The following is a 16630-nucleotide window of genomic DNA, read 5'->3' as shown; positions in this document are numbered from 1 at the left end:
CAGATAGCAGGGAATAAGATTTTAACAATCCTAAAGCTGTTAAGGTGGGAAAGAATGGTAACTGGATGTGTGTCTGTTTATTTTGAAAATTTATGTCAACGTTTATATTTTTGATTCAGAGGTTGGCCATTGAGCTGTTCCGCCGTCAGACGTCTCGCAGCTCCTCGCCCCCCGACCTGAGGCTCGCTACCGGAACCACAACCTCTGAAAGAGACCCTCGCTCAGTGAAGAGTGACGACGACCTCCAGACCACTTTAAACAACACGAAGAAAGGCGACGAAGAAGAGAGGACCCAGCACGATGACTCTAATGTAAGGATGGAATATACTGTGTTGGATATAGTTTTGTATTGTGCTGCTCGGGGGAACATGCAGTATTTTCTCCATCAAAGCTTGATCTATAGATGTTGTCATTTTTAATTGGAAGCTAAGAACTTGTGTTTGTGTTTATTATCAGCTTGAAAAATGTACTGAAAAAATATGTTTAAGTGTGGTCAGCTGGAAAAACATGAGTTCAATCTTGTAGATCAAACATTTTTTGTTTTTTTTCCTTTGGTAAATCGAACATGCTGCAGGTCTGTCAATTAAAAGTCATGTTAGTCTCAAAACTGCGAGACAAAATTAGTTTTAGTCTAATAGCTGAGTGCCATGAGGTGTTTTAATAGATCCCTAACCACACTGCAGTTGGTCACAACAAACAAACAAAAGGATCCCTTTGGGCTGACAATAATTGGCTTCATTTGCTGATCCTCATCCTGTATGTTAGCCTCTCATTGTTGTTCCAGTAGTCCCCTTTAAAGAGTTCATGCTACATTTCAGGAGGAGGAAAAACTTAGCTAAACAGGGTTCTATAAGTTGCAATGTGTAGGTCCGTGGTCAGGTGTGGCCTTTAGCTTTGTACTACTGTGCCATGATGCTGGCATATGACTGCTGGCCAGGTTGTAACAAAAGCATACTGATACTGTTGGCAAGACAGATTATTACACTGGTGAAGTTACTCTTGAGGAATTATAATCTTTACATCAAAGCCGTGAGTCTGTGTTCATTGTGGTGTGACTGTGTTGTTCAGGAGCTATCAGACGGTGACTTGGAGGTTGACTGTCTGACGGAGGAGGAGGTGAACCCGCTGGATGGCAGCAGCACTTCAGGAAGCTCCACAGCCACCAGCAATACTGAAGAGAATGACATTGATGAGGAGACCATGTGAGTAAGGCTTCTGACTCGGCTTTACAAAACAATAGGCATTGGAAATTAAAACATAAAGACTCCTCTTCCTTGCTGAGCTGTGATGGAGGGATAATAACAAAGATTGCTAAGGTAAAATCTTTACATCTTCCTGTAATGTTTGCACAGGTCAGGGGAGAACGATGTAGACTTCATTGGGAACCTGGAGACAGAAGAAGGAGAGCTTCCTGATGACTTGGCTGGAGCTACAGGTATAATTCACATTCCCATGCAAAGTTACTTTTTATAATTTAATATATATGTGACTCCCACTGTTGACTCTTTTTAACACTGTTGTGTGGGAGTAGTTTTGTTGTTTACCTCTACAGAGGATCTCTGCCTTTGTGTTATCTGCCTGTGTCCTCCAGGGTCTGCACATGTGCGAACATGCTTGCCTGTGCAGACAACCAGCGTAGTATAAATAGAACTCTGTGTGTGTCCGCTGTTTGTCTTTGTCCTGTTTAGAGTACTTCAGGAGATGAATGTTACCTTTATTTAGTGCGGCCAAGTTTCCGTTTATTGCAAGAGCTCCACATTTTGGTTCATAAATCTTAAGTAGCAATACATGAAAACAGTGTTGTTTTATCACTTCCATTTCTGCCTTTTATTCACTGTTTTGCATTTTTTATTGCTCTTGGTAATTTCCTGTCATCAGTCATCATTTGCACAATACCAGATAAGATGAAAAAAAAAAATCTATCTTTGATACACAGATATGAGTTTTGCAGGTGTAATCAGTGACCAGAGAAGGTCCTAAAAACTAAAATCATACCTTAATTGAGGTTTTCATGTCTAGAAAAATGCTGCTGGACATAAACATGTAAAAATGTTCTTAAATGGTTACAACTCCATCATAGCAAACTATTTTTTATGTTTTGTATTGCATACAAATACTAAATAGGGTGACTGTAGATCAGAAATATTTAGAAATGTATTCGTGATTCTACCTCATTTTGTGTTTCATCTCGAGTGACTACAATCATTAACTGACGTGCGGAGGATATAGATAACATGTGCTCAACGCTTTCCAACTGCCAGCGTTGAGCTTCACCTGGGGGGTGTTTACATGAGCTCCCTTCCACACCCTGCTGTGCGGGTTCCCAAAGTAACCAGTACTAATCTCCAGTCCAGCAATAAGGATGAGAGCTCTCACATAAATGCAGCCAGTACTGCTTTCCATTTATTTCTGTGTGCTAAGCTGCTGTTTGGAGAAAATGAAAGATTTCAAGGAACTGAAGGGATTAGGATGCTGACCTGCTGGAGGTGTTCTAATTCAGTTTGTATTCAAAGTTAAGTAGTTGGGCTGTAATTAAACTGTTGCGTCTGATGATTATTTTCTTGGTTAATCATTTGGTCTAAAAGATCAGAAAAAATGTTCTTTACAGTTTCTCAGAACACAAGGTGACTTATTTTGAAGATTTAAAAAAACTCACAGGTATCTAGAAAGAATATCTTGAGTTTGTGAAGTTGTAGCAATGAAATGTTTAATGTCCTGCCTTAAAGGCCTTGTTCTTCTTGTGGCAAAGAAAAGCATCAGCCACAGTTTGAGAATTTACAGAATCTATTTGTGTTGTTTGACAACTGTACATGCTGAACACAGTGATACTGCGGTGGGCCTCAAAGCAGCTCCTTCAGTGTGTTTGACTGTGTTGGTGTTGAAAGGCATGAAGAGGATGAGTCATTGTTGGTGCACTTTACCCCTTGCACCCTGCTGTTATAGAAACACTTGGTGTCCGTATGTGTACATGTGTGGGGAGGGATGTGTATTCGATGTCAGGGTTGAGCTGAGCAAAATGTTGCTGCATGTTCTTTAAGTCCCTCTGTATTTTTTTTTTAAGCATTTTTTTACATTTAGGTTTACTTTTCCGTCTATAGCCAGCATAAGTTTTCTAACTCAGTTTTTGAAGCAATTTATTTTTTCTGGAACCTTTACTGAGAATTTTACTACCCCAGCAGCTGGAACCCGGCCAATCAGAGACCCATGTGAACTGTAATAATAAACAATGTGACTCACTGCTTCTCTTAGACTTAAAATTCAGTATTTCAGGATTTAAAGTGTGAAAGTGACTTAAGGAGAATTGTTAGGTGTCAGCTGAAAATTAACTTAAAGAAATATATGTATATTTAATTGAAAAAACTATTAGCAATGAGTAAGTAGAGCTGTGAAACTACATGCTTCAATCACAGCCTTCTTTCTTTTGATAAATATATTTAAAGTGAGCATTTTGCACAGTGTTGTAGTGAAGCATCAGCCACATCAACATACATCAGTCACATACCACAACCATATTTTTTAAGAAAGACTTTATTTATTTATTTATTTATTTTAAAATCATTTATTGTTGCTTTTGTAAATTACCAGTTTTGGGCAAAACCACATCCCTGGCTGTTGATTCAAAAGCATGGCCGTGTGTAAACTGGACAATAAAAGATGTTACTTTCTAAGTTGACAAAGTTTGTGTACTTATGTAGGGCCATTTACTATTTACCTATTTATTTATAGTGTATTAGGGTGATGTCATTCCTTTATTGTTGTTGGTATTTTTAAAATTTCTGTTTTTTTTTTTTTTTTCATTGTTGTGTACATTTTAAAATTACTACCTGTGTAAAAGCAGTTACATTCTCAGTAACTGTTGTCTTAAATGAAACATACATTTTTCTACTATGTCACTCAGCCCTATGTAAGCCATATGACCACTGTGTTCTGTCTAATTTGCAGGTGGATCCAGCTCCGGTGTGCGTTCATTACACCGCAGTGCTGCTGCTGGCCGTAGTGCCGGTAGCAGTGGAGCTGCTGGTGGTGGTGCCGTTGGGCCCGGCACCAACAGCCTTCTGGAGATTGACCCGGTCTTCCTGATCCAGCTGCTGGATTTGAAGGAGCGCAGCAGCGTTGAGTCTCTGTGGGGGCTTCAGCCTCGGCCTCCAGTATCTCTGCTGCACAGCCAAGGTCTGCAAACACACTTAGCTCACTAACAACAAATCATTCCAGCTAAACTAGAAATCAATGCACGGGGCCCCTTCAGTATAAAAAAAGGGAAGAAATGTCTTGGATGATCACAACTCAACAGCAGCCATAGATGACAAAGGTCTATCTTTCAAACCTCCCTCTACCCCTTACATCTTAGAGAAAAATATTTTTAAATATGTTTTTCATTTCCTTTTTTCCAGTGATGGAAACCAAAGTAGATGAATATTTCAGATATTACTCATGACTACTTTGTTCCTGTGTGCTTCTTCTGTGTGCTACTGCATCAAATCATCCTTAATGAATCTCAAGCAGCCACAGAGGAAGATTATTTTAAGGATAAGTTGAGCTCCTACTATAACAGTTTGGGTAGAGTGTCAACACAACAAAAACTAATTAAAATAAACAATGTCATTGGTTTACTAATTAGTTTAAAGTGCTACAGCCATTAAAAACAATGTTACCACCGATGTGGAAGTCTCTCAAAAGAAAAAGCTCTCACCTACATCAAAAAAGTACTTATTAAGTAGCGTCTTCACATTTTTACATTTGTATCATATCAGTCATGCTAAACAATTAATTTCTGGTATTATCTGCTCTGAAATACAATATCAGTGCATCTCTACTTTGCATGATTCTGCTAATTAATAGTTGTTAGTAATGCAACAGCGTGCTAGCTAAGAGTAGTAAAGAAGAAACAATGCAGGTTTCAAAATGTTGTATGACAAAGAAAAGGCATTCTGTATAACATATGATGTGTAACATTGTTTTTTTGTTTGTTTTTTTGTTTTTTTTGATAGCACTGAATGTAAGCAGAAAATGTATTTGTTTACAAAAAAATTAATAAATAAGATTTCTTCTGCACACTAGCAGCATGGCAATTTTACCAATTCCGGTACAAACATTGACAAATAAGGTTCATTTGAAAATGGAGACAAGTCTTGAATTATCAACACCATCTTGGCTTCTTTAATAGACATGTGTGCAGTCTTATGCAAATGTTTTAAGCATTAAAAAAATGCCGATTCTTATCCATCATGCAGTACTGATCGGTCCATGACTCATTTTGCAGCACGATCAGAAGACCACAACTCCAAACGTAGAGCCGGACTACATAACTATGAGCAAACATAAATAAAATCATCTCTTACTTCAGAATCATGCTGGGATGTAATATGCATGCTTCTATGCTAAATGCATAATTGTAAATCTATTCTAAAATTCACTGTTATGTTTTTTTGTTCCTGTTATTTTAGCACATCCTCATTCAAGGAAAGACCGAGAGCGTCGGCCTCAGGTGGTGCGACGATCAGCTCCGGACTCGGGGGTCCTGATCCGCCTCAAGGCTCAGATGGCCGAAGTCCGCAGCAAGATGTCCGATGTCAAGAGTCAAGTGCTGGAGGCTCGGGGGTCTGGAGATCCCAGGCCCGGCCCATCTGGAGCCTTCGGGGTGGAGGATCTCCCATCACATCACGGTGATTCAGAGTTGTCAGTTTGCCGTAAACCCGGTGAGCTGGACCTGGTGGAGAGAGCAGCTGCAGCTCGGTCCAGGCCCTGCCGCCCAGGTGAGGACTGCTGCCACTGCTAATGCATGTTACATGTCATGAAATGTGTACAAACCCACGTAACAATCCTCTCTTTCTCTGACCTGCACATCTAGTAGTTTTTATATTCATCTCTCTTTTTGAAGAAGGGGATTGGATAAGTGCTTCTGACCTTCAAAAACCCTTGAAAACAACATTTTGTGCAAAAACGTCAAGCTTTTAGTTACACAACAGCTTGTACTGGTGGAAAAAGTTGCACTGGAATCTGAAAAAGACTGGAAATGTGAGGCTACTTAGAATAATCTGTGTGGTTTAGCTCTCTACCTGTCGTCTCAAATGCTCAGATCATAAACGGCATCATGTTTTAAGAGTCAGAGTCACCACTGTGATCCATCAGCCTCCAGACTAATATTTACCTCCAGCTGCTGTCTTCATTTTCTTTTTGAGTCTTCAGTGTGAGCCTTCCTTTAGAAATCAGCAAACTATAAATGACTTCACTGTTTGTATGTAGCATGATTATGTATAAATTATTATGTATTTACTTTGAGTTCACTATAATCATATTTGACTAGGAAACCTTATGCAGCTTTGTGCTGTTTGAACTGAAGCAATACAAGGGGCTGATTGTCTGTTTCCATATTTTCCTTCCTCTTTTTTCCAAAAGCAAAACTAAAGGTCTGCATTTGTTGCTTCTCAAGATCTATCTTCATTTATACTCCTGCATTGAATCTACGCAGAGCCGACACAAGAGGCTTGTTTGATACACATATTCATGTTTCTTTCCCAAACACATGAAGCAAAATGGCCACATCAGTTCACCCTCTTGCATCTTTTTGTGAAAACAGAGCTGTTTTCCATCTAAATGATCACTAAGGCTGTGTGCTGTTGTGAGCATTCATACTTGTGTACTGGTGTGTCTTTGTCACCCTGCAATTATCCCCCCAAAAATCTAGTCAGTGGTGGTGATTCTGTGCCATTGTGTTTCTTTGTGTACTTCAAGCTACCAGATCGTACCAGAGCAGATCGTGTAGAGGCGAGGTTAATAAATGTCGCACAACAGCTACTTTTGCTGACATTACTGCAACACAGAAAAGGGAAGAAGTCTAAGCCAACTGAGTCTATACATGTGTTGGCAGAACTTCGAAAACAAGAAAACAGTATATGACTACATTGGCAAGTAAGATACAACATTTTGGTTCAACGAAGCATTTCACTGAGTGAATCAATATGCCAAGTAAACACAGCATATTAAATCACAGTAGATAAATCACAGTTGCTTTGGTCTGCTTCACTGCAACGTGAAGTTGCATTTCAGGGACGGTGCACGTCGGGGTATGATGTAAAGTACAGGATAAATACAACACATTCTTTAAATCAAGCTTAACCTGACATCAACAGCTCAGGTCAACTCTTGAATCCTAAGTCTGCTGCCACGTTGGATCATCAGTGGATGATTTCCAGACTTGATTTTCACAGTTCAAAAATAAGCTCATGGAGCCTTTTGGAGCCTATTTATCCTGTACTTAGGTTAAAAATGATACAGTTACTGTTTTTGGCATGGTCTTACCAAGAGTTATCTCTGTGTACTTTCCACATTCCCTATTAGCCTGAGACGGTGAGGCACAAATTCCTTTAATGGCTGTATTTAGACGAGACTCCAGACAGCAAGGCTGACAGGACTCCTGCTGGCAGAGTCAGTATATTTTTTTAATTACATATTTGTGTATGTGTTTATTTCTTCATGTTGCAGCCAGGAAATCTCTGTCCCCAGTCCTGGACAGCAGCGGCTCTCTGGTTGTGAAGAGGAGGAGTTCAGAGGAGATGGAAAAAGACCAGAGAGGAGCAGAAGCTGCTGCAAAGCTCAGCCTGCATCCTAAAGATGGGATGGGTGGAGCAGAGGGTCAGTAGTTTTCAAACTTATCTTACTCTTTAACGCTGCATTAACTGACTTTTTTGGGCCACTTCAGAGCACCAGGAAAAAAAATCTATAAATACAGCACAGACGTAATATTGTCTCAGACATTTTGAAAACTTTTGCTGAACTTATCTGCCTGCTGCAGTCGAGTGATACTTTTATATTGCACATCATGAGATGATAAATTGTTAACTAAAATATTGATTAGTGCAGCTTTAAATTTCATTTGTTTTGTTGGAGCACTCAATAGAATGCAATTAACGAGTGTGGTGGAAATGTTGGGATTTGGCGTGGTTCTGGAACAAAAATTATGTAATTGTTATATCTAGAAGTATTTTCTTGGTGCAAGTGAACACATACAGTTCTTTTCCAAATACAATCTACTTAACTCTCTTTTGTTCTGCTTCAGTGTGACTTAAAATAGATCTTGATTCTCTCGTGACTGGTCTGTAATGAACTGTAGGTTGTTTTGGCACTACATACTCCTCCTCTCTAACACGATTTTAGTGTGTATGTCAATATTTTAAACTCTGTTTACAACTCTTTGTTTTTCCATTTCACAGTTGCCACCACTAACTCTTACCAGATTGTATGAAGTTATGTGTTTGAAAAAGACATGACATGTTATGTTGCAGCTACATCAGTTTACACTCGAAACACTTACTCTACTTTAATTATATCCAACTTTTCTTCTTTTTTTTAAAAATTTTATTTTTATTGGCAACCAAAAATAAGTTACATATCATGTCACAGCATTTTATGTGTTCAGTTTACCATTTTCTAAATCTCCTCCAGGCAGTCCTCAGATCAGGTAATGTGTTTCCAATACAGTAGATTGTAAAAAAAACTCTTAATGTATAATAGACTTCTACTGTTTTTACAGAGTATAGGGACTAACCACTGTTAAGATACATTTCCAACCACCCCCTCTTATCTGAGTTTATATCCAACTTTTCATATGAATTGTGTGTTAGGCACTGTAGAAAATTAGTAAAGCAACCTTAATCTAAACCTGAAATGCCACATGAAAGCACCACCGCTTCACGTAAACGTGTCAGAATATGTTGATAATATGTTGATTGAGGTGTTTGGTCAAAATTAATCTAATATCTTGTCATTTCCTAAACCTAAGATTGGCCTTATCTGATATTTCCTGTGGCTGTTTGATATTTCACTGTATATTTGGTGATTCTCAGCATGTCCATCTGACTAAACATTACAAATTCATACACCGCATTCTTTCACCCTGTGCGATGAACCGTCTTAGTTTTGGAAACTTGTTGAGTCTTCTGTGCTGCTCTTAAGCCAAACTTGGAGAAACTCTCAGATGACATCAGCTAATCTAGAAGGTAGATTGCCATGAGATTGGAAACATATTTATTCCCCAAAGAAGAAGAAAGCTCCTGATTTCTGTGAACTACACAACACACATTACAGTTCATGTCCTTCTTTTTGGAGAGCTCAAAGGAAAGTTAAGCCTTGTCCTTCTTAATTTATTTTGAGAGACTTTGCAAAACAAACATTTTTAGGCCTCATCATCCACATATCCACATGCATGACTTTTTTTTATTTTTTATTTTTAAAGGCCCTCTAAAGTGAAAATCTTTACAAACTCTGGTTTGCATTTCCCAGTTGGACATGTACACCTCAATTCTTGCATGCTCTTTGTTCCCTTACTTAATGAGCATGTGCCTGAAACAACAATTACAGCTGATATCAACCAGTTTCTTTATATTTGATGAATTGTCATTGCTGCATCACTTCACCTGCACACAAAAGTAGCAGAAACAACGAAATATTGGTCTTTTGGTATTAGATGCATTGTTGATGTAGAATGACATGGCATGGTTGTTGGAGCATTTGTATTTGAGATATTTTGTAAAATGATGGTTGTGTAAACAGTTTATGGACGGGGACGATATCTGTCTATAAAATCCATTTTCACATTCGTGTGTGCAAAGCCGTGGCTTGACATCATGTTGTTGAGTGCATCGCACACTTTCAGATTGTGGAGTATCACGACTGTTACCCTGAGTTCAGACCTGCTTTAACACGGAGTGTTAATTCATTTGAATGAGTGACAAATAGATCCATACATCTAATACGCCTTCAGACACATGAATTGACAGTTTTACTCTTGACTTGATGGGTCTATTTTATAATCTTACTGTATGTGACCCAACATGCCTCCACCTACGCAGCCCTCTGTGTTTTATGACATGAGTTTAGTCCAACTTAGATCTGTTTTCCTGGATTGTACTGCAGAGCAACAGAAAACAAAAGCAGACCTGTGTTTTTCCACTGTGTGACTTTGCTCCTGTTCTCTGCTCCAGGCATACTGAAGTTTGACGGCATCCAGGGCCCCCTCGTGTCTCTCGGCAGCTCCTCATCAGAGCAGGCTTCCACCTCCAAGCAGCAGCACTCGGTGGAGCAGCAGCTTTACGGGGCCTCGGGCTCCAGGGACGACATCTTCTCCTTGGGAGGACAGAGCTATATGACTGCCAGCAAGAGCTGTGGCAGCAGGGCCCTGGGGTGCGACTCAGAGACTCATCATACACAGGGAAAGTGTGGCTGCGGCACAAACTGTGACTCATAACTCTTCTATCTCCTCCTACCTCAGGGCAGCCATGTTGGACTGTGAATCTGAAAGCTCAGGAAACTCCCATCAGTCCTTGCTTGAGGGTCCCTCTGCGCCGCAACAGTCAAATGAAGGTTGGTTCACCTTGTAGCTGCCACCCTGAGGAATTTATGTGCTTGCTGTGTTGTTTGTTTAGCATGTGCAGCAACATCCGCCTGATGATGAGGAACAACCTCTATGGCATGAAATATCTGCCATAGTAATCCTGTGGAGGTGTAGTGACCTGCAGATTGCAGCGTAAACAGCACACACTCGACATTGAGTTTTAAAACCTTCGCAATACTACTACGTAGCTTTCTTTAGACGTCTGTGGTTCACATTTACACATTAGATCAGCGGTACTCTAAATTGAATGATCTGCAGCCTTTTACAAATGACTATTAAATCCTGCTTTTGCAATATACTTTAGATTCTTCTACTGTTTGGGTAGTTTTTCCACAAAATACTTAGTTGTGCGTTTTGCTTTTCTTGGAACATCATTAGTGTTCTCATGGGACAGCACCTGAAAGCAAATTGGCACATGTTTTAAAATACAGAATGTTTGCTTAAAAGGACTCAAAGTGCAAAAGTTTAATCTTGTTATTGCAGCAGCCCTACTTTGGACTGACTTCTGTGACACTTTAATTTGAAATGTTACTAAGTCACTTAAAACAGCTGCGTTCATTCAACTGTTCAACTTCCTCTGTTTTATTCACCAGAGAAGTGTAGATCTGACATATTTCACTGTAGTAAAATTTAAAACACAATGTTGCATTTTCCATCAAGAGAGAAAATCAGCCATATGAGGACCTTGTGCGCTGTGATTCTCCTCTGTGAGCTCAACAAACATTGTTCCAGCCTAAATGAATTTCCTCAACCTTGCTGTACATTTCACTGTTGCCTGCAGACATGTCAGTCACAGAAGCAAACATTAGAAAAATTCGACTTATTTGACAAATTGAAAGGATGTTTATACATTTTTGATGCGCTCATTCCTTCTTCTCCCATCTCGTCTGTAGATCAGTCGCCGTGTGTTCTGGTGACGGCAACAAGCAGCGACAGCGACACTGAGGATGAAGCCCTGCAGAGCAACAACTCTCGCTACGACAACCACACTCCTCCCTGCACAGGTAGCTAACACACACAACGTCCGTGATAACACACCTCAGACGTCGGCAGTTTTTAAGCCCCTTTTATATGGTTTCATTTTGGGCCTCCCAGTTAAGAAAAGTCAGAAAAACCTGATGAAATCTGTCAAGATTGCAGTATGAGACACATTTACCAGTACACAACTTACAGCTTCTGCCAACGAAGATGGTAAAAATTAAGGACCTGATGAAATGCAACATTAAATGAAACCAAATACAGTTGAAAGCTACATAATACTATTACTAAAACCACTGAGCACATACTCACTGGTTGTTAACAGCTTCACACTCTGCTGCTGCTCAACCTTCTTTCTTGAGGTTACTTGATGTGCAGACCTGCCAGCACAATAACTTCATCTTGTTTGGTTTTCTGCAACATTTTAAAACAAGATAGTGGCTAAATGAGAGGAGATGATGACATTTCACTGTTTGCACCTGTTTTACTTGTCGTACTATAATTTATTGCATCCTTTGGGCCTCAAATCTAATATACAGATACACAGATTTACTGAGTTCATCTTATGCATTTTGCACTTGCAAGACTGTTGTTATCTTTAAGTGTGAGGGCACCATTGTAAGGACCAGCTTTGTCATGGTGCCACTAGCTCACATGACATACAGCATACTTTATAAGAGTGTTGAACTGAAAGAAGAAGAACGCAGCTGGTTCAGTGACTGAACCAACAAACCAGGGGGTAAAACCAGAAAAGAGTTCAAACAGTTTAAACCTGCTTTTGGTCACTACCAGCACTGAGTGTTACAGCGACACATCATCACCTCGACAAAATTAATGACAACTAGTTGTCTATTTACAACAACATTTATCAAGCAGCTACGTAGCAACAGCAACAAAAATGTGGAGTTGTTCTGTCCTCCCAATGACTGTCAAGTACAGCATTATGTCTCCCTTCAGCTCTATTTTACTCTTTGCTTTTAACTCCTGAGGAAAGTATTTCACTCCTCGTCAGTACCATGTTGTCTTGCTGGTCGCACATTTTTTTTTTCTGTTTTCTGTTATTTGTGGGCCAGTAATGTAGTGCAACCTTTAACTACATCTTCAGGAAAAATCACAAAACAGAAATGCAAATGGACATCAATTTCATTTACTACCATAACAACATCAAACAATGTCAGAAATATGATGGAAATGTGTCATTGATGTTCATTCCATATATTAATTTGAGGAGCACTGCGATGCTCATGTTTTCATCTGCTGCCATTTTACGCCTCTTCCATTTCACTTTTGCTTTTCATTGTGGTTTGTTTTGTTTTACTGGTAATATACATATATGTGTGTGTGTGCGTGTGTGTGTGTACATATATATATATACTTTTTTTTTTTTTTTTACATCAATTTGCATCATTTTCTCTCAGGTTTTTATTCTGAGGGCTAAAAATTTGCATAAAAACAAATAGGATGAAGGGGAAATATGCTAAAAAGCTCCTCAGAACTACGTTGAACTGCAGAGTCTGTTGATAATCTTTGTGGGTTTGTTGCAATGAACGGCCTCTTTCATAGCATGTTGTAAATGAAAGATCTTACATTTAAAAAGAACTGTTGTGGATTACAGCAACCTAAAAACTATATCATAGTGGAATATTTTGAATCGATGCTTTTATTGCGTCAGCCAGCTTGCAGTATGCGGATGTACATTTTTCACCTTCAGTTTACAACAAATGTCACTAAAAAGGAGCATCTCTGCAGAACCAGATGTGGTATTTGTTCTTTTTCTTTCTTCCAGGAGAGCAACTTCTGTCTGATGACATGAGCCTGCCTGCTGACAGGTGATTCCCTCTGAGCCTTTCAGACCGATGCTTTATCCTCAAAGGCCACACAGCGATGCAATAATGGCCGGAGACAACACATGTGCTAGTTACGCAGATCTGTAGAGTAGACACTGCTTGTTATGCATGAGCTCGAAATGAAGACACTGCAACACCCTGCCTGTTTGCCTGGAAACTGACATGTTTCTTTGGTGTTCTGAATATTTTCAGAATTGAACAATGACAGAAATAATGGTAAAGACGGCCAGTTCTTACCTGTCGAGGTAATCGAATAATAATAATAAGATTGTGTACATACAGTGAAACTGCCCGTTTAAGAGAACCGTCACAGTTTTTGCTAAAAATTGACTTGTGATGATTCTTGGTTGCATTATTTCATGGTCAGTTCAGTTAATACTTCAGAGAAAAAAACAACTGCCACAGCTTTGAAAACGTTTAAGGCATAAAAACTATTCACATTTCTTAACCCGGACTACGGGGTGTTTAGTCACTTTAATGAAATTTCACCACAAATCTGTTGACGTGTCTGTTTAACAAAGCTTTTGTAAGTCTGACCAGTCTATACCATATTTGTGTACATAATCTGTATCCTGTCGATAAGAGTTTAGTGTTTTATAACAGTGTCCTGCCAATGTTTAGTTCAGTCGATCTGGGCTTGAGGCTCGACACCTACTCGACATCCTTCACCTGTGCCCTGAATGCTGAGAAGTCTTTATTCCCCACTCAAACACACACTTTCAGTGACACTGCAACTTGTCGGCAGTGTGTGTTTTTTTCTGAGGTGAACCATCAGTTTTTCTGGTAATTTATGCAAATGTCTTCTGTCTTAATAACAGTCGCAGCAGGATGTCTGTCTTTATTTGACATTTGAAAAGGCTAAATGATCACTGAATCACTTAGATTATAAAACTGCTGCTGGACTGTGGGAATATCTGTGGGCTGAAACTTTGAAACATGCTGTGGACTTCAGAATATTGCCCGAGCAGGATTTTACTTTAACATCTGCTATCACTTCACTGAAAATACACGTGCAACACGTTTCACCCACAGAAAGCTGCTGCACTACACTTTATATCCTGCATAACTAAAAATTCACCCAATGTTACTCATGTAAAGGAATAGCTTGACTGGTGCCTCTCTCATTTCTGTTTAGGTATTATAAAAAATAAGCCTTCACATGGTTAGCTTAGCTCAGCTTAAAGACTGGAAATGGGGAAACAGCAGCAACAGAACACACAACTGCTCCTCTTTCTTTGACATAGAGGCAGACTTTCAGTGCTGAAACAAACCGTACTGCTCTGTAAAGATGGAAACGTTCAGATAAGAAGTCGCAGCAGCAAACACAAAAACACCTGCAATAGGCCTTTTTTCATTCTTTTTTACAATGACAGTAAATCTTAAACTAAAACGTATTTATTAGTAACACCTCTGTGTTTGTGTCTACTGTGAGAAGTTTCTGTACCTGGACTGAATTTGTCGCTCCAACACCAAAGCAGATCTTTCTTTTTGAGGGGTCAGTTCATCCAAATTTTTACAAAACTTTACTTCCCTGATTTGTGCCTCCACAAGGATATGATGGAGGCGACTGTACGGCTGCTACTAATTTATTATTGATTTATGTGCTGATTATTTTCTCTGCAAATCCTTTGAAAAAAGAAGAAAGTAGAATTACCATCATACCTTGGATTAGAACTCTGATATGCAAAAAACCCCTATCACATTTGGATTAATTTGACAGATATTGCAATATGAGACATGATTTTAACGGGAATGTTATGTTTGCATTTCTTTTCAACTTAAGTTAATCTATAAGTTATATGATTTTTGCTGCATGTTCCCTTCCGTCTGGACAATATGACTGCAGGCTGGAGCACCACAATGCTTCATTTATAATCATATGTCGTGACACATTTTACTTTCATCAAAAAATTCCAGCTTCTGTGATTTGAACATGCATTAGTCCACATTTTGATTGCATAATACTTTGATTAATAGTTCAACTCCACCCCGGATGCATCCTTTTATTTGACCAACTCAAAAATGTAGATATTCATTCACATTAACTTCCCTCGAAAAGCAAGAAAGCTTGAAAATAATCATTGTTTTGCTATTTAAAAAAGAAACCAAAGATTAGATACCAATTACTTGTTTGTTGCTGAATAAATATTCATGAAATGGTCATTGCAATTCTGGGTAAATGGAAATTAGTTTTTGCAGCTCTGAAAAATGACAGTTGCTGTAGATAATCCACAGAACGCTGTCAGCAGTTTCGACTGGGGATATGTGGAACTGTATTGATACAAAGTGTTTTCAATGAAAACTGTGGACAGATTGCTCTGAGGATTACCCTGAATAATGATTCATTCGGACAAAAACAACAAAAAGTCTCTGCAGAGAGGAAATGTGCTGATAATTTGGGTGAACTGACCCTTTAAGTTGTTCTGCATTCAAGGTCATTTTTTAAATTCTCAGAGAACCTGACAGCAAAGCTTAATAAAACTAATTATGTAACGTGTTCTCTGCTGCACGGCTGGCTTTTCTTGATGGATTTATTATTTCTCACCTCAGTGCTCCCAACAAACAGAGCAAACGCAAGTCAGAGCTGCTGCAACACTTGGTACATTGCTGGGAGGAAACATACATGTTTGGAAGTGGAGCAGTTTGTCAAACCTCTCTGCACTTTGTAAGACTGCTGATTGACTCTTTCCTCTTCCTCGAGCCATACCGTACTTTGACAGACACTTAATCTTAACATGTTGTCTACAGTCATTAGTTTACACTGTACATATGTTGGCGTATAAACTTGCTGTGCGGCTTGCTGTACATGTGCCTGAAAGTGCATGGCTTTATTGGCTGATCCGAAGGAGGACAGACGTCTTGTTCTCAACAAGACTGTCCGCTAGAAGTTGTTGTTTAAAATAATATTCACCTCCACGAGTCCAGTGCAGCTGATGGTGTGCTTTCTCTGCTCTGTTACTGTTACCGTACATGCCTGAGGCGTGGGAAACGGCAGCCAAGCTCTCACTGGTTATTAACCTTTCATCTTATGTGTGCTTGTGTCAAAAGCTGCTTTTCTTTTGAATGTTCCCAGAATGCACTGGGTGTTATTTGATGTGTATATTTCCAATTTGTGTAATAAATAAAATGTTTTACGATATTGGAACGGAGCACATTCTCGTGTCTTCTGTCTGCCGTTACTTTGCGTTTGGATAACGGATGAATTGTCATTGCAGCAAGTTTATACACAGTAATGTCTGAATGTAGAAATGTAGAATTCATATTGGTACAAAGTGGGTTTATCTGAGATTAAATCATGCTTCTGGTCTTAAATACAGGTGTGCTTTTTGTTTTGGACATCAGCCTGATGGTTATAAGTTAGAAGCAGGAAGGAACCGTCAGTGATGGATGTTTCCAGCAGACAGTTTGCATAATA

At 39.2% G+C, this 16630-nt stretch overlaps 1 protein-coding gene across 1 annotated transcript in view; it reads left to right on the top strand.

Annotated features, from left to right (window-relative positions):
• Positions 1 to 16369, top strand: part of trim37 (tripartite motif containing 37) — a 29793-nt gene extending 13424 nt beyond the window's left edge. Inside the window, exons 16-25 of the mRNA XM_008285923.1 lie at positions 120 to 311; positions 1069 to 1202; positions 1353 to 1435; positions 3943 to 4170; positions 5445 to 5753; positions 7483 to 7632; positions 9981 to 10179; positions 10268 to 10359; positions 11284 to 11394; positions 13155 to 16369. Of these exons, the coding sequence (XP_008284145.1) occupies positions 120 to 311; positions 1069 to 1202; positions 1353 to 1435; positions 3943 to 4170; positions 5445 to 5753; positions 7483 to 7632; positions 9981 to 10179; positions 10268 to 10359; positions 11284 to 11394; positions 13155 to 13201 (1545 nt within the window). The 3' untranslated portion in view covers positions 13202 to 16369. The remainder of the gene's footprint in view (positions 1 to 119; positions 312 to 1068; positions 1203 to 1352; positions 1436 to 3942; positions 4171 to 5444; positions 5754 to 7482; positions 7633 to 9980; positions 10180 to 10267; positions 10360 to 11283; positions 11395 to 13154) is intronic.
• The last annotated feature ends 261 nt before the right edge of the window (positions 16370 to 16630 follow it).

The sequence above is a fragment of the Stegastes partitus genome, unplaced genomic scaffold, assembly GCF_000690725.1.
Source record: "Stegastes partitus isolate 25-593 unplaced genomic scaffold, Stegastes_partitus-1.0.2 Scaffold423, whole genome shotgun sequence".
NCBI lineage: Eukaryota > Metazoa > Chordata > Actinopteri > Pomacentridae > Stegastes > Stegastes partitus.
Note: the sequence above shows the minus strand (reverse complement) of the source record. Positions and strands in the feature narration are given on the sequence as shown.